This window comes from Nannospalax galili, unplaced genomic scaffold, assembly GCF_000622305.1.
Source record: "Nannospalax galili isolate Female #2095 unplaced genomic scaffold, S.galili_v1.0 scaffold50, whole genome shotgun sequence".
Classification (NCBI taxonomy): domain Eukaryota; kingdom Metazoa; phylum Chordata; class Mammalia; order Rodentia; family Spalacidae; genus Nannospalax; species Nannospalax galili.
This window is the reverse complement of record NW_008328749.1, coordinates 610,618-633,609: the sequence shown is the minus strand read 5'-3', so window position 1 is coordinate 633,609 and position 22,992 is coordinate 610,618. Positions and strand designations below refer to the sequence as shown.

At 38.1% G+C, this 22,992-nt stretch overlaps 1 protein-coding gene across 5 annotated transcripts in view; it reads left to right on the top strand.

The window, feature by feature from the left end:
- The window catches only part of Slc4a4 (solute carrier family 4 member 4), a 476,303-nt gene that overhangs the window by 241,183 nt on the left and 212,128 nt on the right, over nt 1-22,992 (top strand). For all 5 annotated transcript variants that reach the window (XM_008829281.3, XM_029561709.1, XM_029561710.1 and 2 more), the window contains one exon: nt 17,947-18,082. In XM_008829281.3, the coding sequence (XP_008827503.1) occupies nt 17,947-18,082 (136 nt within the window). The remainder of the gene's footprint in view (nt 1-17,946; nt 18,083-22,992) is intronic.

The window sequence follows — 22,992 nt, the reverse complement described above, 5'->3', positions numbered from 1 at the left end:
CAATATAAAAAAAACTTTTATTTTTTTAATATTTTTATTTTATGTGTATGAGTGTATTGGCTGTATGTATGTGCATGCACCCATGTCATGTAGTGCTGCAGAGGCCAGAAGAGGGCTTTGGATTCCCCTGGAACTCCCCTGGAGTTAAGGATGGTTCATAGCCACCTTGTGGGCGCTGCTTATTATTTTCTGAATAGGGAAATAAATGACTTAGTTCAATATAAAAAAAACTTTTATTTTTTTAATATTTTTATTTTATGTGTATGAGTGTATTGGCTGTATGTATGTGCATGCACCCATGTCATGTAGTGCTGCAGAGGCCAGAAGAGGGCTTTGGATTCCCCTGGAACTCCCCTGGAGTTAAGGATGGTTCATAGCCACCTTGTGGGCGCTGGGAATCAAACCTGGGTCCTCTGCAAGAGCTGTCAGTGCTCATAACCACCAAGCCATCTCTCCAGCCCTGAGATTTTTTTTTTTAAACTTCTAAAATTGTTTTGTCTGTATTCTGTTAGTCGAGTTTTCTTTCTTCTTTCTTTCCCTCCCTCCCTTTCTCCTCCTTTTCTCCCTCTCCTTCCCTCCCTTCCTTCCTTTCTTTCCTAAGACAGGATATCACTCTGTATCTCAGGCTGGCCTTGAAAGCCTGTAACCCTCATTTTTCAGCCTCTTGAGTGCTGGATTACATGCTTGTGCCACCACTGTGGCTCAGTTAGTTTATTTTATTCTTATTTTCCTGGTGCACACCAGTTAGTCACGTGTAACCAACCCTAGAAGGTTAGTGTATTTCCTGTGGTGAATATCTTTTTTTGTATCCTTTGAAAATTGATTGATGGGTCTGGAGAAAATCCTTTTCTAAGTCAATAACATCCATTTTCTGCCTAGTTCTGCTTGCATGTGTATGCATTTTATCTGACAGTTAAACAGATTTTTAACCCACAAAGTTAAACTTAACAAGTTTATAGGCTTAGTTATTTGAGCTCTGGAATGAATTTAGGCAGGTTTGCAGGCTATTTAAAGTCAAAGGAGAGTAAATTGAGAGCACTAGAATGGATGACTTATTGAAAAGTTAAGGGATGATGGCCCAATCCCAAATTTAGTGCAAGAAAAGTTTAGCACTCTGTGGAAGGCAATTGGTAATATGCCCTTAGGTACTTTAAGGAGAAAAAATATTACCAAGATTTTTTTAAAAAATCTTTTTGATACAGGATCTCCCTGTAGCTCCAACTGGCCTGGAATTCATTATATAGACCAGGATGGCCTTGAACTCACAGAGATCTGCCTGCCTCTGCCTCCTAAGTGCTGGGACTAAAGGTATATGCCACTATGCTCAGCCTGTTACTAAGATTTTTAATATGTCTGACTTTCAAGAGTTCAAGCTAATGGCAAGATCGGTTTTTAACACATGGAACGTGGACTTTTGGAGAGTTTTCATGTTTATAAACACAGTAGAAATAGAAGTGAAGGGGAGGCACTCCATAATAGGGAGAGTGTGAGCTCTGTGTCAGACAAATGTACCTAACAGCACCCTCTGTCTATATCTCAGTATCTCAGTCTCCTGTAACTATGTGACTTGGCTGATGTATGTAACCTCCTTGAACACACATTGAATATGGGAGCTTATGTTTGTTTTAGGAGTGTTCTGATTATTAACACAGATAAAGTTTACAGGTGTTATTTACTAATAGATACTTTTGTTAAGTGATAATTGCAACTAAGTGTCCTGACCAATGCAAATATCACAGTTTAAACTGGTTGACCAGGAAAAAATATAGAAAGCAAATTGGAGATTCTCTTTAGTGAGGCTATCTTAGTAACTACCTTTTGAAGAGGCTTTCAAGTGGTGACAAATTGACAAAAGTCTAAAATCTGTGATGGGGAAAATAAAAGTTCAAATTTTGGAAGAAAAAGACTGCAGTGGGTGTGTAGTGGAGTCAGTACACAGTACACATGTCAACTAAGATTATAAGCCAAGTTCTTGCTCTCAAAGGCTTTTAGATTAAGGTTAGAGAGAAACTCAATTCTTAAACGAGCTAGGCCTTGGCATAGGAATGCTTTTTTTTTTTTTTTTTTTACTTTGCTCAGAATATACTAATTTCATAGGTAAGTGAAATTGTTATCCATAGTTACATATTACTTAAAACAGAAAGGATCTGTTAGTCAAAATTTTTCTCTATATAATATTCAAGATTCATTTTGGTCTTCCTTGGGTGTCACCTAGTTATTTTCACAACATATTCCTTTTATCTGTGAACCATCATGTGTGCTCTGTCCCTGGAGCTTACGTGCTTTGTTCTTCCAGCAAATTCTCTTAAGTACGCAGTGCTTACTTGGCTGTTTTTGTGCCAGTAACTCTTTGGTAAAATCATTTTAACTGGGGTTAATTTTTTTTTTTACCATAATTGATGAGAAAGTTAATGAAAAATGTGTTCATTTTGAAGCTGATTTTTGTAGCTGGTATCTAAATATTGCTAGTTAGTGCTTACTATACATCTTTAACTAATTAACCAGGTAAAGAGTGAGGCTTGTTGAGGATTACTTCCTGCTCTTTTCTCAAGGCCAAGAATGTCAGATTCAATTTTATCTTTGTACTCAAAGTCTGTTGGTAATGATTCTCAACGGAGAGGTCCAAAGTCTGGAATGAATAGTGCATTAGTGGATTATTTAATGTAATAGCACACTCTAGTCTTTCTGAGTAGATTTTTGTAATTCAGAAGTATAAAATATTTGCTTCTACCAACCATGGATATGCATTCTGTAATATTTTTCACTATTCCTGTTATTATTTGACAAATAGATATGGAAGTTGAATCAGAGGGAAAAGAAGGTGATTTTCTCAGGCAGACTTAACATAGGATCCACTGGATCTAGGTCTTAGAATTTAGATTCCATCCTGAACTTGTGGTCACTGTTGATTAGGATTGTGTCAGCTGGTGACATGAACATCTTATGTTGTCACAAGACCAGTCAGCATGTGCAGAAGCCTGCGCTTGATTGTGTGTTTTTGTAACTGATGAAGCTCCAGTTCCCGAGCCTGTGAGGAGGAGCTGCAGTGAACAGTTCTTTGATCCTTTGGGGGGAATTTTCACAAACTGTCAGTGAGGTTTTTGTCCTTGTTTTCTTGAGTCTTCCCTAAAGTTTGGTTGAAGCAACCCCTCCCCTCTCCATCCTATTCCTTGGGAGCAGTACTACTTTTAGTTCATTTTCATATTAACAGGCAAGTTGAGTATATTTCATATGCACCTTGACTTTTAGGATTTTTGACTTACCATCTTCATCAGGACCTGAGCCCTTTGCTATAGTAGGAGTTCCCTGGGTGGTTCTTTCTTCCATTCTTTATGGTATAGATAATTTATAACTTTGTAAATCTATTTTCAGGTAGGCTTCTTTGTTGGTAGCTCTTTCGTGCCCCTCCCTCAGAGGGACAGTGACTGTGATAGTTGACGATGTTCAGATGAATGCCTAATATCCTTGAGTGGTTCTTTCTTCCATTCTTTATGGTATAGATAATTTATAACTTTGTAAATCTGTTTTCAGGTAGCCTTCTTTGTTGGTAGCTCTTTCCTGTCCCTCCCTCAGAGGGATGGTGACTGTAGTAGTTGACAATGTTCAGATGAATACCTAATATCTACTTTATAAGGTTCATATAGATTTTAGGAACATAATTATTGGAAAGATAAGTCCAAGCTTATACAGGTTTTGAAGAACATCTAAAACATATTTACATGCTACTATGGAGACCTCTTAAAATACTCACATACGCATTATTAAAAGTTTAAATGTAGTTATCCTACAATGGGTTTAGTGGCCCTACCAGATACCACAGGCTAGCAAATAAGAAGCCCAATGTCAGGAATAGACTCCATCTTTTGGATTTCTTTACCAGGAGGGCTCCTATAGACCCACAAACAGTACTGACTATTGCCATTGCTTTTAGTTTATCTGCTAGAACTTGATGGTAAGACTGTTCTTGCCAAGGACACTATATACATTAGTCTTAGAGCGAACAAAGAGAAATTAAGCTGATACGGACCTTGAAGCTTTATCTATACTGGCTAGCTTTCATAGTTCTAGAAGCTGCTGTGCATGCTACCAGAGAGAAAAATAACCATCAACTTGCTTAGCTGTGAATCCTATGGGCTACAATAACAATTGGCCTGACAATATATGCCTACCAATACAATAATGGCATGAATATTATGGGAGTAACCAACCACCTTATACCTGGATTTAAGGTCCACTTGAAAGATTGAGCTCATGTCTGACACTCCTATCAGGGTCAAGAATCTGTGGCTAGAAAGGTCACAGGCCATAGGAGAGAATCTACTACTATTATTTTGCTAAATAGATAAGAGTATTAAACTGTTTCCTAATGATTTATTATTATACCCAGGTTAATGCATCTCTCAGTTCCATCAGAGAAGCTTCTTGCAGGGATGGTGATTAACACAGAGACCCACAACTAATCAACCTGAAGAGAATAAGGGACTGCAGAGTGCTTAGCCTTACATGGGACACTATATCATAAACTCTCCTTTCAAGGATCAGGGATCATTGGGGAGGAGAGGACAGAAAGTTTGTAAGAACCAGAGATGGTAGATGAATACAAGGAAACTGTGTTGTCTGGACACAGGAGGGCAGTTGCACATATGAACCCATAGTGCTTGTGACAGCATGCTGAAGACCCGTGTAAGCCCAAGTCAGACAAAAACCGGCATAGGTGGGAGAGGTAGGCAAGAAGCCCCAGCACTAACTGAGGATCTTTTGGCAATTGATAGCTGTTAGATGAGGGAGAGTCAGTTTTTTTTAAGGGCGTGATACCTTGTAGGTTGACCAGACTCCAAGGGATGGACCCACACCCAAAAGCATTTGGGGAACATAAATAGACTCTTTAAAAAAAGAAAAAAAATTGCCAGGCGCAGTGACTCATGCCTTTAATACCAGCACTTGAGAGGCAGAAGCAGGTGAATCTCTGTGAGTTCGAGGCCATCTTGATCTCCATCTCGGGTACAGGGAGACCCTGTCTCAGAAAAAAAAAAAAGAAGAGAGGACATGAAGTTGGTGTGAGGGCGTAGGAAGGTGGGGATGGGGGGAGAGTCTGAATATGATCAAAATACATTGTATGAAATTCTCAAAGAATCAGTAAAAATACTAAAAATATATTTATGACAAATATATTTCTATACAACTTATGCTCGATGGCTCTAAAGAGCAACTGTCTCTGAAGAAGGCAAAGGAAAACTCAAGTTTTATGACTGACATTTAATTAATTGGACATTCTTCACTCAATTATAGAATAGCCATGCCTTGCATATTACCATAAGCCTTAGAAGTCTCTAAGTACTTTCTCAGCAGGTTCGTTCTGAACAGGAAGCTGTTAATAATCAATCTCTTTTGAAGTGGCATCCATTTTCCTCACCCTCATGAACTACAGTGGCCAGACTTGAAATGTTATACACAAGATTTTAATGTAAGAAATTAAGAAATGTTGCATATAAAGATTATAGTGAAGACATTGTGTGGAAAGGGATACATTTTTATTTTGTTGACATTACTCTTAGAATACATGCATTGTGTGTAACACACTTTAATATGAAATTAAAACCCCTAGTCAGCCCACACACTCACTCTAATTTGCTTTCCATCTGCTTTGTGTAGTTCAATGATATGGATAATTTAGAAGGAAGTTTATTTCTGTATCAATTTATGCTTCTGTACCCTAAAAAGATGCTTCTAAAAATGTAGCTGATTCCACTTTTGTTATTTACTGAAAAGAAACCAAGTCTCTGATTGTTTGGGAAGGTACTTAATAGAATAGTGTAAGAACTTATATCTTTCCTGTGCTGGTTTTCTGTTAGTGGGACTCAGGTTTTGCAAGTGCTCTTTAGATTCTGGTCTGGTTTTGAGGTTTTTGCTGATCAGAGAACATGTTCTATGGGTTGGCATCAATATGTAGTCTTCTGGGTAAATAAAACCAGATGTCTTAGTGTGTTTTATGTGATGATATAACAGAATACCTCAGACTAGATAATCTATAATGGACAGAAATTTATTGGCTCACAGAAATTTGGAGGTTGAGAAGTTCATTGTCAAGGTGCTGGCCTTCTTGATGATGCAAGAGATCACGTGGCAGGAAGACAAAGAAAGAGGTAACAGAGCTCTCAGGGCCTAAAAGCTGTTTGCCTAGAGGGCTCATGTCTTGATACCATCGAAGTGGCAATTAAATTTCAACATGAATTTAGGAAGAGACAAATTTTCCAACTGTGCCATAAGGCAAATAAAGCATTATGTTGTCTGAGAACAGTGAAGTTATAGATGAAAAGTAGGAAGTGTTGGAGGGCCTGTTGTACATTATTTTTTCTTTTCTGAGAATATAATTATAAACTCCACAGAAGTTGAGAATCACTGCCACTAATTTTGGACCCTTGACTCAGAACAGAAATAAGACAGAAAAAGAAGAAAAGCTTAGTGTAGAAACTTGATGGCATTTCTGTATTATATTCAGAGTTCAGTCAAAATCTGTAGAGCAGTGTCCTTGTGGAAAATTTTTTTGAAGACAGAACAGTCATGCACATAATGTTTCTTCAATGTTTATATTATCATTTTCCTCTTTTAAACAGATGTTTCTTTAACATTTGTCTTACATTGACTTTTAAGTGTGTGTGTGAGTGTATGCACATATGTGTGCTTTCACATGGATGTAGTTGCTTGCACAAGTACTGGGAATTGGCTCTCACTTTTCACTGTGTAGTCTCAGGGGATTGAACTCTGGTTGTCAGGCTTGGTGGCAAGCACCCTAACCACTGAACTACCTTCCTGGCCCTTAAATAGATTATATTTGGGGCCACATTTCTCAGTATTGCTATCCAGGAAAGATGGGTAGGGTTTTTTGGTCACAGGAGCATGAAGACAGAAGTCTTAAAGATTTGTTAAGGCTTGGTGTCTTTTTGTAAGCATGCATTTTCAAAGAGAGGATGCAGGAAGGAGGATATCTTCTCTGTATCCACACACCAAAAGGCATCCAATGGTAGCATTAGCAGGGTGGTTGTGACACTATTATCAGAGCTATAAATTTAGCTACTTGGTATAGAAAATAGTTATACTTCAGCGAGTCTGTAAAGCTTTTTTTGGGAATCTTGAATATTTCCTAATGTTGATGAGAATTGAGTCTGACTTTAGAAACCTTGGGGTATAAATTGTGCTGATAATTGGTCTGAGTTGAACCTGGAAAAAGTGCTGATGTGTTCACTCTTACTCAGAGTGATTCATTATCTGAACCTTATCGTGGACAGCTCTGGCAAAGCAAAAACAAGCAAAGCAGGGAAGGAGGAATCAAAGGAAAATCTCAACAGTGGCTGTGACATGGGCAAGGAGTTTTTAGGAGAGGGTTACTGGGTGGCCATGTTCTCTACCATTTAATGGTTCCTGTTCTGTTTACAGAAAGCTCCTTCCCTTTGCCATTTACAAGAGGCCTTCCATCCCAAACCCACTGCTCTGTATCTGTGGCTTTTTGTGACTGCTCAGTCCATTAACTTTCAGAACCATGACCAGTCCTGTTGTGTGCTTTGGGTCTGGTTATTACAGTCCCTCGATAGCAGTAAAGGCAAGTGCTGTGGGATTGTGTTTGTGTTGGCTGTTTATTGAGGAAGATAATTGAGTTTATGTAGTTTCAACTACTTTAAGGGAGTGTCTGGTACTAATTTGACATGACTGTTCTTAATGTTTAGCAATTAAAAACCTTAATTGGTTTGTTTTCCATATAAAAATGGCATAAATGTTAATTTTAGAAGATTTAGAACTTATAAACACAATGAGGAAAATAAGAAACATCAATAAGCTTACCTTATAGAGGTAATAATTGTTAATACTCATGTATATCCTTCTGGATTTTTTCCTAAATATACTTCGAATTAGTAAGTTTGAGGTCGTAAATACATGATACCCACTTATAAATGGGATATAAACATAACAAAAGTGAATTTATTGATTCACTAAAGGAAGGATCTGGATATAGTGAGGCCTTTAGAAGAAAGTAATTTGATCTGAATATAAAACTAGAGGAAGTTAACCACCACCCAGAAGTAATGACTGCCAGCTATCGAGTGCCCTATAGTTTTAACAAGACAGATAAGCCTTAGGCCTAGGCTTAAATGTGGGGGAATGGAGGTGCTTGTAAGAATTTCTCTTTCTTGAGGTCTCACTTTCCTTCTAGAAAATTTCCTGACATGGGGTAGGTATCAAGTCCTGTAACTTAGTACTTCAGCAGGAACATTTTGAGCTCTGTACTGACCCATCACATTCCTGTTGCCTCTCATGTCTTATATAGGCTTCCTTGGTTCCTGAATTTATTTCAGTGCCCTATTGCATGGTGCCTCAGTATTGCATCCTTGAGAGCTCTGGAAATTGACATCTTTGGGAGGATATTGAGAGTGGCATGATGGGCTCTGGTGGTGCTGTGTGCAATTTGGTATCCCCACCAGGGTGTGTTTACAGATTGAGAGTATTAGTAAAGCCTTTTTTGGAGTCCAAAGGGTGGGTATGTGTGAAAAATTCCTTGGAACCCAGAACATATTTGGGAGATGGATTCATCAGGGGATTATGACCTTGTGATGTACAGCTGAGGCCAGAGCCAGTGTCTTTCTCCTAAGTAAGAGAATGGATAGGATTCTGTTATGCATGTGCTGTTGGTTCTCTCCAGATGAACAATAATGTCATGCAATATTAAGGATAATTGTTGTAATCAATGACTTTTAGTGAGTGGGAGTTTATTAATACATTAGTATCTACATATGTTTAAAATGATCTATTTTAATGAATGCTATTTAGTTGTTTCAGTTTCTTGGCTAATTTGAAATAGAAAAGGTAGTCATCTAATTTACCTGTCTAGAGTCAATGAGCACATAAATTGATAGTAAATTTCTAGATTGTTTGAGGTAAAGTAGGATAAAGCATAGAAAAAAAATCTGAATATGGCTTGTACAGATTCCTTTAGAACTTGGATTCCATAAAATATTATTCAGTGAAATTTCTTTGATAGTCTAGTTTCTGGATTGCAGAGTAACTAACTTTGGGTATGAGTGGATAGAAGTGTTCGCAGGGTGACTTCAGGAAGCTGCATCCTCCTATGTTTGCGTTATTCTCAAGCAGCCTCTTCAGGGATGCAGGATGACTCTGCACTTCATAGCTTTTGTTGTTATCTAGTCTCCCAGCAGAAAGTGAAGACGTATTCCCTGACATGTCCAGCAAAAGACTGACACTGAATTACTTCAGCTCACTTGGATCAGGTAAAGTGCCCACTCAAGAGCAATAGTTTTGATATATTCATTGTGTAGACCTTGGTCACAGGACAGTGAGTCCAACCCCATGGATGATCTCACAAGTATAGATGGTTTATTCTCCAAAGGAAATTAGGGTGCTATTTTTAGGAAGAGGTTAAGGGTGCTGAGTGGACAAGACTAACTACAACTTCCATGCATTTTAGCTATTTATAGGTTTATGAAACTTTATTCATTTACTGATTTATTATGTGTGAAAATGAAATTTAAGGAATATATTTATAAATCTATTATCTATCCATCTATCATCTATCAATGTATAAGTGTACTTTTTTAGTGCTACAATGACTTGATTATTATGTGGGTTGTGCAAGTTTTAAGATTGACATCCCCCTTCAAATTTTAATCTCAGAATGAGGAACAAAAAGTAATGCTTAGTACTGGATTTCAGAAGTCTTGAGGTGGAAGGATGATGAGTTTGAGGCCATATAGATACACAGGGAGTTCCTATCTCAAAACAAACAAACAAATAAACAAACAAACATCTTAAAATATTGGCTATGTAAATCAGTTGGTAATAGCACACTGACAGCTTAAATAAGGTTATTCCCGTTCATACCATGGTTTGAGAGCTAAGACTTCATGAGAAAATGAACTTTGTTAAGTAGAAACTGTAAACTGTACAAGTCCTTATTTAACCTGTTGGAGGGAAGTTGTATGCAGTCCTATCCTTTTCAGAATGAATCGTTCACTCTAACTATTCTTTCTATTAGAAACACTTTATTTTGGTAGCCCTCAGGGTGGCCACAGTGGGATGCTTCCCAGACTGAGAATAAAGGACATATTCACAAATTGCTTTTTGGTGGATAATGAGCCAAATGTTCAATTAACTTTAGGACTATTTCATATGCCAGGGTGATTTCTGCTTTCCGAATCTAATACATTTCTGTCTGCACTGCTCATATGACAATCTGACCATGTTTTTCTTTTGATTAGTCTCATTTTTAAAACATGAGTGCAGAAAGGGGCTTGGAAATAGCACTGGGCAGGAGGTTGAGGTCATGTCGTTGATTAGTTATGTGATCTTGGTGAAGTATTTTATCTTCTTAAAACTTGGTTTCCCCGTTTATGATACAGGCTTATGTAAAGTAATTGATATAATCAATGGAAATTATTTAACACATCTCCTGGCATAGTGTAACTGTTAAAAGATGTTAATTATTGAATATTACATGTTGATAGCATTTTCTCTATTATGTGTTATCTTCTCATCTGTAAATTCCTGAGGACAGGAACTTTATTGCAAAAATTGTTATCTTTCAATAATATTATAGTATATTATATGTGCTAAAAGATAATAAATATGGTTCTTTGTGGCCACAAATCCTATGCCAAAGAATTTAGCCTCCATAAATTAAATATTTTCCAAAGGCCTGTAACAGTTGTATGTGTATTGAACGTGTACATACTTTTTTCTTCCTGCCTAAACTACATAGTATAACAACTATTTGCATAGGATTTTCATTGTGTTAGATATTGCAAGTAATCTGGGCATGAAGGAAGGCACAGAAGAGGAAGATGTGTGTAGGTTAAAAGCAAATACTATGCCACTTTATGTATGAGATTTGAGCATAGGTGGATTTTGGTGTCTGTGAGGTGGAGGGCCTGAAGCCAGTCTCTCTTGGATACCAGAGGGTGATTGTATTTATATTAATAAATTCTGGTGCATTATTGCTGGGTCTCAGTTTCTATTTTGCTGTGTCATATCATTTTCTAGGAAGCACTTGAAAATCAGAAAAACAGAGATATCAGAAATAACCTCTTTTGTGGAACTGGAGCAGGTCATATATTGTTCATGCTTTTCTTTTTTCATTCTCTCACATGTTTCTCCATCTGTTCTTTCCTGTGTAACTTTATTATCCCCAAGGTAGACCTCCAGTGCTGTTTGGATGAGGGTTGATCTGCAATGGTTTGCTTAGATGCAGCAAGGACTAAAACACAGAGCAGATGGCGAGTACATGCTCTAATAGAGGCACATGCATTGTTTCTCAGTCTCTCTCTCTCTCTCTCTCTCTCTGTGTGTGTGTGTGTGTGTGTTTGTGTGTGTATGTTTTGCTTCTAGCAGAGGAAAACTGCTTGCCTAAGGTGTTCTTTTTGTATTTGAGGCTTATTTAACATTGAATGACTGCTGTGTTTTCTTACCATAGCTAATGCAAAGATAGATTAAGGGGAAGAGGGAAGATGAAGGCAACTTTTCAAAATTTAGATATTTTCTTTTCTAGTTCTTAATATAAGATTCATTTCCCAAATGGTTGTATTTTTATGGACTTGGAAAATATTACGGCTTACTACTCTAAATTTTCTCTACCCTACAGCATGTGGTCTCCCCAACCATTAGCTTTTGACCAGTGTTATAATACCAGGCATGAAATTCCCTTCTCTGGAGCAGGTCTCAAATCCAGTCAGAACCTCATAAAAATGTTAGAATTCTTAACATGCAAACCAAGTCATACAGAAGAGGAAAAAGTCTTCAAATATTATCTTTAGGAAGAATGAAAAGGAAAGGTCAAGAAATTAACAAGCATGTTCTTCTATGCACATTATGAGACAGTTCTGGGTTGTTGTGGGAGTCAAGGTGGACACGTATATGGGACCACTGTGATATGAAGGACAAACTGAAAGTGCACATGGATGATCTTACAGTCAGCAGTGGGAGAGAGGTTTCTTCTCCCATGCCAGTGCATATTGGCTGCTCAGATAAACCCTAAGGCCAAGTTCAAGCTCAGCAGGAGTGGATGTGCTGATGTATAAGTGGTGTCTGCTGTGGGTGCCAATGGTATGGGTAGCATTCCTGCCATCTCTTTGCTTGCCTTCTTGTCAATGGTGGGGTTTGGAAGCACTGATTTTCCACTAACCCTGACAGACCACTTTGTCATTTAGCATGGGGCCTCTGGTCAGAGATAACTACAGGAAATTCTGCAACTGTTCAAAACACCAAAGTGTGTGCTGACCAGAGGACAGAATTCAACAGAGAAGTGAGGCTGAGCAGATGCATTGATTTTACTTCTACATACTTAACTGACAAAGGCAACTGGGTTAATTTGTTAGTTTTTTTTCTTCCCTCCTCCCCATAAACCTCTGATTTTCTTCAGGTTCTCTTCTGTGATGGTGTTAGGCTAGTTATTACTTGGGGTTACAATTTATTTGTATGAAATATAAGACATTTTCTGACATATTCTCTGCCTAGGTATTAGAAGCTGAAGAAGTTTTACTATTTCTTCCTCGTTCTTTTGGCTTTTCCCTAACAAAGCAAGTACACTTTGTGTTCCCATTCCTGTAGCTGCTTGGTTCACTGAAGCAATCCATGCACAACTTTTGGCAGCTTTTTTTCCTACTTTCTATATTTCAATATGCAGTGGCTCTTAAAGCCAGTATCTATAAGAATTTTCTTTCTTAGAAACTAAAGGGGTTTTACTAATAAGCACTGGCAATTTTTAAAAACTAATTTTGGTTTTATATTATAGCACTATAACCGCTACCATCATCCCATTTTGCAAGTGAGGAATTAGAAATACAGAGAGGTTAACTAATGTGCTTCAGATCACAGAACTCATATGCATGAGTTGAGGTTGAACCAGGTCATCTGGCTCCAAAGTCCCTACTCTTCTCTCAGTGCATTGCTGCTGCTTGTATTTATTCCTGTCCATAGACGATCACAGGCTATGTGAAGCAGTGAAATCCTGACATAACTCTGGATCCAAGGACCCTGGATACCTTGCTAAGAGTGATGTCAGCAATTGGGAAGGCTATTTGCTGGTTATAAGGATGTTCTCCCCATAGATCATTATTTGTAATATAGTTGCTATGGCTTTTTCTAATTCCTGAGAAATCTCAGGGGAACAACTGAGGAAACTTACTAGAAAAGCACTTATTTTATACCACAAAATTTTGGCATTTTCTTGCCCAAAGAATTATTATCCTAGTTGTTCACCAAATGTTATTTGTATTTAACAAATAAATTAATCTATAAATAATGTTAGGCATGGTTCCTAAGAGATTAAGAATTGCTCTCTGGTAGCAATTGGTGTTTGCCTACACGGAGAGTGCCAGGTTAGAGAGTGATGCTCTGTGGGCAAGTGTCAGCCAGGGATGACTCTCAGTGCAGAAGAGTCTGTCCTTTACACTGCCAAAATGTTCCTTCTCTGCTAGAAGTGGTGACGAGCCTACCTTACATCTATAGGAAGGTACAGAAAGTTGATGACCTAACCTTACACCCTTTTCATCACTACTTCTGCCTTTGAGATCTTGGATGTTGAAGGCTGGTTGAAAAGTTAGTCAAATTGAGAATGAGGTGACTAAACCTTTAGTAATGTGGACTGCTTCTCAGGAGTGCTGTCTGGCTTCCAAGTTCTGTACAATCTTCATTATCAAGCCCTTGGTATACCCCACAGTAATGCCACTTCCAGTTTCTTGATTGTAAAGACATTTCCAAATATTTTTTTATACAAAAGTCCTAGAATTTTAGTTTTTTTTTCTTCCTGAGATATTAAAAACTTTCAAAGCTATTTTTCTAAATACAGAAATAAAGCAAATCAATTGTACTGTTTTAAATATGTGTTCAATTACCTTATTTTAATGCTATGCAAAAGCAGAAGTAGCATTTTTTTTCTTGCTTTGTGTGCTAACCTGCTAATTTTTATTTATTCCATAGTCTTTAAAACATTAGAAACATTGAGAATACATTGGTTGTTTCTTTGTAGTGTGCTGTCAGGGATGGTTGACTCATGCTTGCCTTCTTGCTGTAGTACCCCATATGAAATGCAGCAAGCCAAATGTGTATTCTTAAAGTGTTTCAGTGCCCAAATTGTCATGCTTGGTATGTTTGGATTGCCTTCCAGTGCTTTTTGCCCCAAGAAATGGACTCCTTTAAGGTATCATCATCTTTTTTTTAAAATCACAACCTCTTTCCTTGTATATGTTGCTGAGCTTGCATTCACTGAGTTCTGTGCATATCCAAAGTTCTTCAAGTTGTGAATGGAAGGATTGTCAATGTTCCTTTGACCTAGATTTCATTTATCTTTGGTTCAGATTTTTCTTCTGATACCATCAGCTATTTTTTTCATTTTTAATTGAATTTTTGCGATTTTCATACAATGTAGTTTGATGGCATTTAGATCCTCTCCCCTCTCGCTATCTATCACCACTGCCCCCAGCCCAATTTAATGGGCTGTCATATATATGTGTATATATATGTGTGTGTGTGTGTGTGTGTGTGTGTGTGTAATACAGCCTATAGAGCATGATTTGTGTCCCCCAGTGTTCTTCAGTGTGGATTTATTCATTGGATCCATCAAGAGTCCTAACTCTGTACGACACTGTCTTTCCCCCTCCCAGCAGCCATCAATCGCCAAAAGTTCCTTAGGTTGGGTTGGGATTTTCTTACCCACTTCTCCATGTCTGTGCTGGGATTTTGTCTGGTTTCAGCTTGCACAGGACTTGTCATGCTGTCACCATTGCTGTGAGTTCATATGAGTAACTGACCAGCTGTCTGGAAGACTCTGTTAGCTTGTGGTCATTCACCTCTCTGGCTCTTACAGTCTTTTCACCTTCTCTTCTGTAATGATCTCTGAGCCTTGGGAGGCAGAGGTTTGAAGTAGCTATCCTGTTCAGGGATAAGTGTTCTGCAGTTTCTTGTTCTATGTGCATTGGCTAATTGTGAGTCTCTGTGTTTAATCACCATCTGCTACATAAGGAAACTTGTCTGGTGGGAGTTGACTCTCACCATCATCTTTTGTTTCCATGCTGTACTTTCATCTTTGTCAGCCAATTCCCATTTTTGATCATCCATGCCAAGTGCATTTGTCATTAGGAGACACACAGGCAATACAGCCACATACTCTACTGTCTGTGTATGAACTGAACCAGGAGCATTTTGTGGCCAATCACTGACAGATGAAAGAAGCATCAATAGTGATTTATTGATTGAAAATTTAGCAGTAAAGTTTATACTTTATGCAACTATATTTAATATACCATGTTAACTATTTGAATGTATTGTTGAGGGACTAGTTTAACTGAAATACACACATGTAGATGTAAGCAAAGCAGTGCTACCTAAATTCCAGACTTTAATACGTATGTATTTTTCTTTATTAAAGAAAAATAACATGTATGTGGTAATACATGTTACAAACTTGGATCTTTCCTTCATGGTTTTATTTTCTGTGGTTTCTATGGTAATGCTATAAATGTGGCTGATTTTTTTCCACTTTAATTTTTTAATTTTTAGTTACTTTTATTTTATATGTATGAGTATATTGTCTGCATTTATATAAGTGCACCCATGTCATGACCATGCCTGTGGAGGTCAGTAGAGGGCATTAGATCCCCTAGAACTGGAGTTATGGACTGTTGTTAGCTGCCATGTCAGTCCTAGGATGTGAAACCAGGTCTTCTGCAAGAGCAGCCAATGCCCTTAACCATTGAGCCATCTCTCCAGCCCTTTTACACTTTATTAGGGATTTTTGTGTGCTTGGAGGTGTACACGTGTGTGAGGTTGTGCTCCTCTGTATGGGAGGCAAAAGAGTGTGACATCAAGATGTTTCCCTTAATTTCTTATTTACCTTAGTTTTTGGGACAGGATCTCTCACTAAACCCGGAGCTTGTTTAGAGAGTCTCTCTTTTTCAGAGAGACTGGCTGGCCAGCACTCTCTCAGGCTCTGTCAGTCTTTGCATCCAGCACTGGGTTGCTGATGTGTGTTGCCACTCCTGGCTTTTTACATGGGTCTTGAAGATCTAAACTCAGTTCCTCATACCCACCAAACCATCTCTCAGACTTGCTTTATTTTGCTTTTTTTTCAATTCAGGGGAATTGAATCCAGGCCTTGAGCATGCTAGGCAAGCACTCTACCAGTGAGTTATATCCCCAGCCCCACTGACTTCATATGTTATGACTAAAAGGCATTTTGTTGCATGTTTATACTATACTCTATTTAACCAATCCCTTTTTAATATTTTGAATTCTAAAAATTTTTCCAATTATAAACAATACTACAACCAATGATTTCCATTATAATAAAATATTTGAAATAACATTTTTTGGAATAAATGCATTTTTAATAGAATTTCTAGACTATAATATATATTCTTTTTATTTATTTATTTTTAGTTTATGTGTATGAGGGTAATGCCTGCATGTACATGCACCTGTGTTGTGCAGTGCCTGAGGAGGACAGAAGAGGTTGTTGGATACCCTGGAACTGGAGTTAATAGATGGTTGTCAGCTGCCATGTGGGTGCTGGGATTTGAACATGGATCTTCTGCAAGAATAGCCAGTGCTCTTAACTGCTGAGTCATCTCTCCAGCCCCATGATACACATTCTTAAAGTGTTTTCATATGCTTCTAAATTTTCCTTTAGATAGATGTTGATGTTTCATTGACAATCCTCCAGAAACAAGCCACCTGGAGGTGAGATTGTGTAATTCATGCACCTTGGCCAGTGAAATTCTTTTTTTCATCTTTACCTTTTTAATAGGCAAAGATGTATTTTATTTTAATTATTAGTTTTTATTACAAGGTCAAATATTTTTGATGAATGTACTTGTAGTAACTAAATTTTGATTCATGAAATTTTATTCTGTCCTGTATTTCTCTAGGTTTCAGATGATAAAGATTTGTATGTTTTAGTGGGGTGTTTGACACATATATTTCTACAAATTTATGTTTCTGTTCATCTGTGCGTGATGAATGTGTGAATTGCCCTCACATGTACATGCCATTCTTGCCTTTACCTGGGGATTATAAAAATATGTGTGAGCCTTAGTTTTGTAACGGGACCATCAATTTCCAAGTGCTCCTCCTTTCTTTCTTTCTTTCTTTCTTTCTTTCTTTCTTTCTTTCTTTCTTTCTTTCTTTCTTTCCTTTCTCTTTAAAGAAAGAATAACTCAAAATCTGGGGGAAATTCTAGTTAATTTTTCATTCCATGATTTCAGGAGACAGGGTCAAAAGGCGCTAGTAGGGCATTCAATTATGTGCTTAAGTGTGTTGGAAAATGTTCTCCCCCCCCTCCCTCAGGTGTACAATATTTTACTTGGGCTTGTTTTTCAAGTGCATTGAAGTGTGACTAAATATTTTTGGGTACTGCCATTATGTGAAGAAGAACTCCAGTCTTGTTAAATATTCCTTCGTCAGCGCTACAGTTACCCAGTCAGGACATGGGCTTAGACATTGGACAGAGGGAGGGCAATTGGGGGCCTGAAGAATCTCAGGATTGGGATGCTCTGTTGCCCCTCCCTCTGCTACATGAAGAAGTGATTGGTTCAAGCTCATTTCTATCTCATAGTTTTGGATAGGTCATAAGTGAGGAGGAGGGGAAGTCATGAGGTTGGACCTCAGCTCATTTGAGAGCTCAAGGTTCTTCCTCACAAACCACACAAAAGTAGACTGCTTTTCTTCTGGAAAGGGTAGAGAACTGAGATAGAGTTTCGATCAAAGGAATAGAGAGAGGCTTTGATTTCTCTTTGGCTTTAGGTTGAAGATAAGAGAGGCTTAGCAAGATGGCCACTGAAAATGTGGAAGGAAAGCCCAATAACCAAGGGGAGAAAGGAAGAGCCCGAAGCTACACTTTCCTCAGGGTTGTCCAGCCAGTGTTTAACCATAGTATTTTCACTTCTGCAGTCTCTCCTGCCGCAGAACGCATCCGATTCATCTTGGGAGAAGAAGATGACAGCCCAGCACCTCCTCAGCTCTTCACTGAACTGGATGAGTTGCTGGCCGTGGATGGGCAGGAAATGGAGTGGAAGGAGACGGCAAGGTGAGGCATGGCTGGTTGAATGCAGTGCTGGCCTGGGGAAGTAGTGTAGGCCAAGCGGGTGAGCCTGTAGGAGCTGCCCTCTCTAGTCTTAGCAATGGGTGGCTGATATTGCTGGGTTATGGACGGGTGATTCTCTTCCTTGTGTCCTTTTACATTGATGTGGATGTAGGGTACCTCCTGCTTCACTGCTGGAGCACCATTCCATTGGTTTGTGCTGTAGGAGTTTGACTTTTATAAGGAATGAAAAGCCAGTCTCAGTGCATATGCTATTTAATAGTAAAACATAAGGATGACATAAAAACATAAGTGTTCAGAGATTGTACCAAGAGATATATTTCTGTATATCGCCAAATGCCAATGTATTTTGTGTGATTTTCTTTACATTACCTGTTCTAAGATAGAAGGGGTGTTGGGAAGACAATGATGGTTGTAAGATAAAGTTGGTATAATTTCAAGTAGAAACCTGTTATCTTCTAAATATTCAGCTGAAATTCATCTGAATTTGGAATTTAGACTTCTCAGTTTACTTCTATGCTCTGTCCCTTGTTAACTGCATGATGCTGTTTTTTCATAGAGTAGATAATAATGCCAACTACATATAATATACTATATAAAACATATACAGATATATTATTACACAATATATGTGTAATTGTATCACGTATATTTTTAAACACACATAAATATATGGAAATGCTTTGTAAATTGGTTAGTGCTATTCAAGTATCCAAGGTTTCATGAACTATATCATATTACAGGTTTTCTTTCATATAGAATCAGTTTTACTTTCCAGACTAAATCTTCTTTAGCATGTAACAATTAGCTAAGACTTTTCTATAATGCAGTACTGTTCTCTCATTGTCATTATTACGTACAGATACCAATGCATTTTATCTAACAAACAAAATAATACTGAGATATATCTTTTATAGTCTGTAGCTCTAATCAGTTAAAACCATCCAGTGCTTTTTGAATGAGTATTATGCTCACTAATTGCTAAGAGTGCATCAGTGAGCAAAGGAGACATACACTTAAGTCTTTGTTTATGGGAAAGTTTGAGGGGAATTACATAGTATCTTACAGCCTGAGGAGGCACACCAGTCATTAACCTAGGCTTGAGTTTAAGAAAAACAAAGCAACAAAGGTGACAGTCTTCTCTGTGGTGGAAGATGGAAGAAAACCCTGCATCTCTTCCTCCATTCTAGACAGGCAGTTCTGAAGTCAGGAAGAACTTACTATTTTTTACCATTTGTGATCAGTAGCTACAGATGATCTGTAATATAAAGAAGAAAACTCTCAATAGTGAAGATTCCTTTGACAGTCAAAGGGGGAGCTTCTATTTTGCAAGACATATCTTAGAAGTTTTATACGTTGTAGCATTTATAATAAATTCTTCATCAAACTGATTGAATTTTGAAAGTCAGAGCATCAGAATTATACCATGTACTTTTATTCTTTTTTCTACAGTTTTCAGTACAATTGAATATCTTTAACCATTTAGTACTTTTTAAACTTAAAAAAATTTTATTTATTTTTATTTTATGTGTATGTGTATATTGCCTGCATGTAGGTAAGCGCACCCATGTCATGCAATGTCTGCGGAGGTCAGAAGAGGCTGTCAGATCCCCTGGGACTGGAGTTATGGGCAGTTGTTAGCTGCCATGTGGGTGCTGGGATTCGAACCCAGGTCTTCTGCAAGAACATTCAGTGTTCTTAACTGCTGAGCCATCTCTCCAGCCCCAAATTTAGTGCTTTTAATACAGAAGTTTGATAAGTTAGTTTGGTTGTGGTGGAGAATTTCTAGGTAGCTTGTCTTTGCAGGCACTCTTGCTTTAAAAATGTTTAGTAGAATCCACAAAGAATTCTTATTTTCCATTAAGTCAAACCATGATCAGAGGAGAAAAAAGGTTATATTTTATTTTTTCCTGGCCCCACAGTAGTATTAAGATAAGAAACCTAATTTTGGAATATTTTATTTTAAAGGTTTTGGTAGCATATTTCTAACCTATCTCTAATGCTCTCTCTGGAAGCTTGTTATTCTTTGCTATTTGGGACTTTGGGTCATGATATGGCAATTGTCTCTTAAGCCGTCTTCCCAGCACCTATAACTTGAATAGTAAAACCCACCCCAGAGTACGCCTTTAATCCATAGAGTGTCCTCTTAAAGACCCTAAAGATGTCCAGATCAAAAGCTTTTGCTAGCCTGTTCTATTTGCTCTTTCCCTTCTTTCTCGTGGACAGAGTGGATGGAGTGAGGCGCATGCTCTTAAATGTTGAGAGGTTTTTAGTCCAGTGTAGGCTTTGTCATGCACTACTTTAATACTCAGCACATTTTGTAGCATTCCTGAGCCTCACTTTCCTAGTCTGCCAAGTGAGATCTTACAAGACTGCATCGTCTATAGCACCACATGCATTTTATGGGCTAAAATTTCTTTCCTGTGTGTGTACTGGGTAGTCAGAAGTACCTCAAAGGTCTCCTTTTATTATTCTTTTTTTAAAATGAAATTCTGTGTGAATAGTTATCATGGAGTACATCACTGAGATGATTTTCTGTCTTTTGTTTCAGCCAAATGTTAACTACACTAGAGAGATGGTGGTTCACTGTATAGGCAACTCAGTGTTGAATGAGATGGGTATGATATTTCCATTTAGGATTCTGTTTTTTTTTTTTGAGGGGGGCATTCAGGGTTTCACTTTGTAGTCCACGTTGACCTTGAACTGACTCAGTAGCCCAGGCTGGCTTTGAACTCATGATGATCCTCCTATCTCAGTTTCCCCAGTATTGGGATTAAAGGCACAAGTTACCATGCCTGGTCATAGAGGATTCTAAAGACCAAGATGGTCATACATTCTCTATCATCCTTGAACACTGTGTTTTGGGCAGAGCTCAGGTATCATTTGGTCACATAATCCTGGAGGTACTAGAAAAGTATTGGGAAACTGTCCAGGGAGAAAAAATATAAAATGTCTACACTGGATAACTTCTCCTATTGAGGGCTTGCCACAATTACTATTAATTGCTTTTCTGACATTGTTTTTACTTGGCTTCCCTCATTACATGGATTCATTCAAAGCCAGGGACCTCCAAATTTATCTGCTCACTATGGTGTTCTCAGAGCTTTGCAGTGCCTGGGTCACAAAAGGTGCTCAAAATATATGATTAGTGGAGAAATGACTGCCTTAAAATAACTATTTTTTTGATTTTTTTGTTAATGTACAGGTTAATGGGGTTCATTATGACATTTTCACACAGGTCTATCATAGTACTTTAAAATAAAATAACTGCTCTGAACATAGTAGTTATTGAGAAATATTGACCAAAGTTAGAATTCTGTTATTTTTCACCTCTGGCTAGTGGGCAGCTGTGGACTGACAAACCCAAGGTACCCAGCACATCGTTGCTAAAGCTCGGAGGGGAACTTGTGCTTGACGTCTGAAGCTATTTCATCAATATGCTTATGACATATGCATTTTATATCTCTAGACTTCCTTCCTTATTTGATTGGAGTCAAGTAATTTGAGGGCTATTAGGAGTCTCAATTAATATATCCAGATCTGTTGTTCCTACAGGTATCTTCATTTCAAACCATAATTTCATTCTTTTGGCTACTTCAGCCAGAACACTGGAGTCTTCCTTGTCTCCTGACTTTCTCTGCACCTGTTGTCTGATCAACAAATCAGCAAATTCTCTTTCGCCCTCTACAATACTCAGATATTCCAGAATTTTACCATATTGCCTATTAGTGCTGCCTCAGTCCTTGTTCAGGGTCCCACCATCTCTCACCTAGATTGCTGCAAAAGTCTCCAATTAGTAGAGCTCCTTGCCCTGCCTTTACTCTGTTGATGAATTGTCCGCCCTGTGCTATTTGAGGTCATGTTCTGTCTCCTTTCTTGCTCAGCCTACTGGAGTCCCTGACAGTTGTGCTGCTGTTCCTACAGGGACTTTGTGCTTGCCACCTCCTCTGTCCACAGGTCTCTTCTTGCTTTGCACCCCAGGTTAGATACATGACTTATTGGCCTAGCTCATTCAGGTCTTTATTTAAACATTATCTTCCTAGTGGCAACTCTGTCTGTAAATTTGAAACATCTCCAAATACTTCCTATACCAGGACCTCCATTATTTTTTTTCCCTTTGCACTTAGCATCATCTAGATTGCTATCGTCTCTTCCTAAAAGAATCAAATCTGGGGGCATTTTCACTTGTCTTGTTCATCATTCTATTCCTCATTCCTAGAACTGCCTGCTACATAACTGTACTCAAAACATTGAATAGAAAATGAACGGGTAGAGGAATAGAACCTTGGTTTTTAGTTTGCTGTGCCATCTAATTTTTTTAACTTTAAAAAATTAAAAATATTTTATTTTTATTTTATGTGTATGAGTGCATTGCCTGCATGTATGTAAGTGCACCCATGTCATGCAATACTTGCAGAGGCCAGAAGAGGGCATTGGATTCCCTGGAACTGGATTTAAGGACAACATGTTCATGTTGGGAATCAAACCTGGGTCCTTTGCAAGAGCAGTTAGTGCTCTTAACCACTGAGGTATCTCTCTAGCCCCTGTTCCATCTGAATTCCATGGAGAGGTTTGGAGGTGATTGTGTCCAGAAATACTTACATTTCCACCAGTCTGTACTTCTTGTGATATACTCTGCTTCAGAATGTTTTGTAGTAATGTCTGACTTCCATTTATCATGTCCAGTTTCTAGATATGATAAACCCTCTCCCGCCATTTAAAGGCATCAAACCTATCAGACCAATAAACGTTAAGTGCTTATTAGTGATTCATTTTATATGTGAAGACATGACATGAATTAAATTTTTGGCTAGCAAACATGTTTGAGAATTTCTCTTGCTTTCCTGTGAAATCTTCAGTTGATAAACATTTTGTTTGAGGTGTGTATGGTAGGC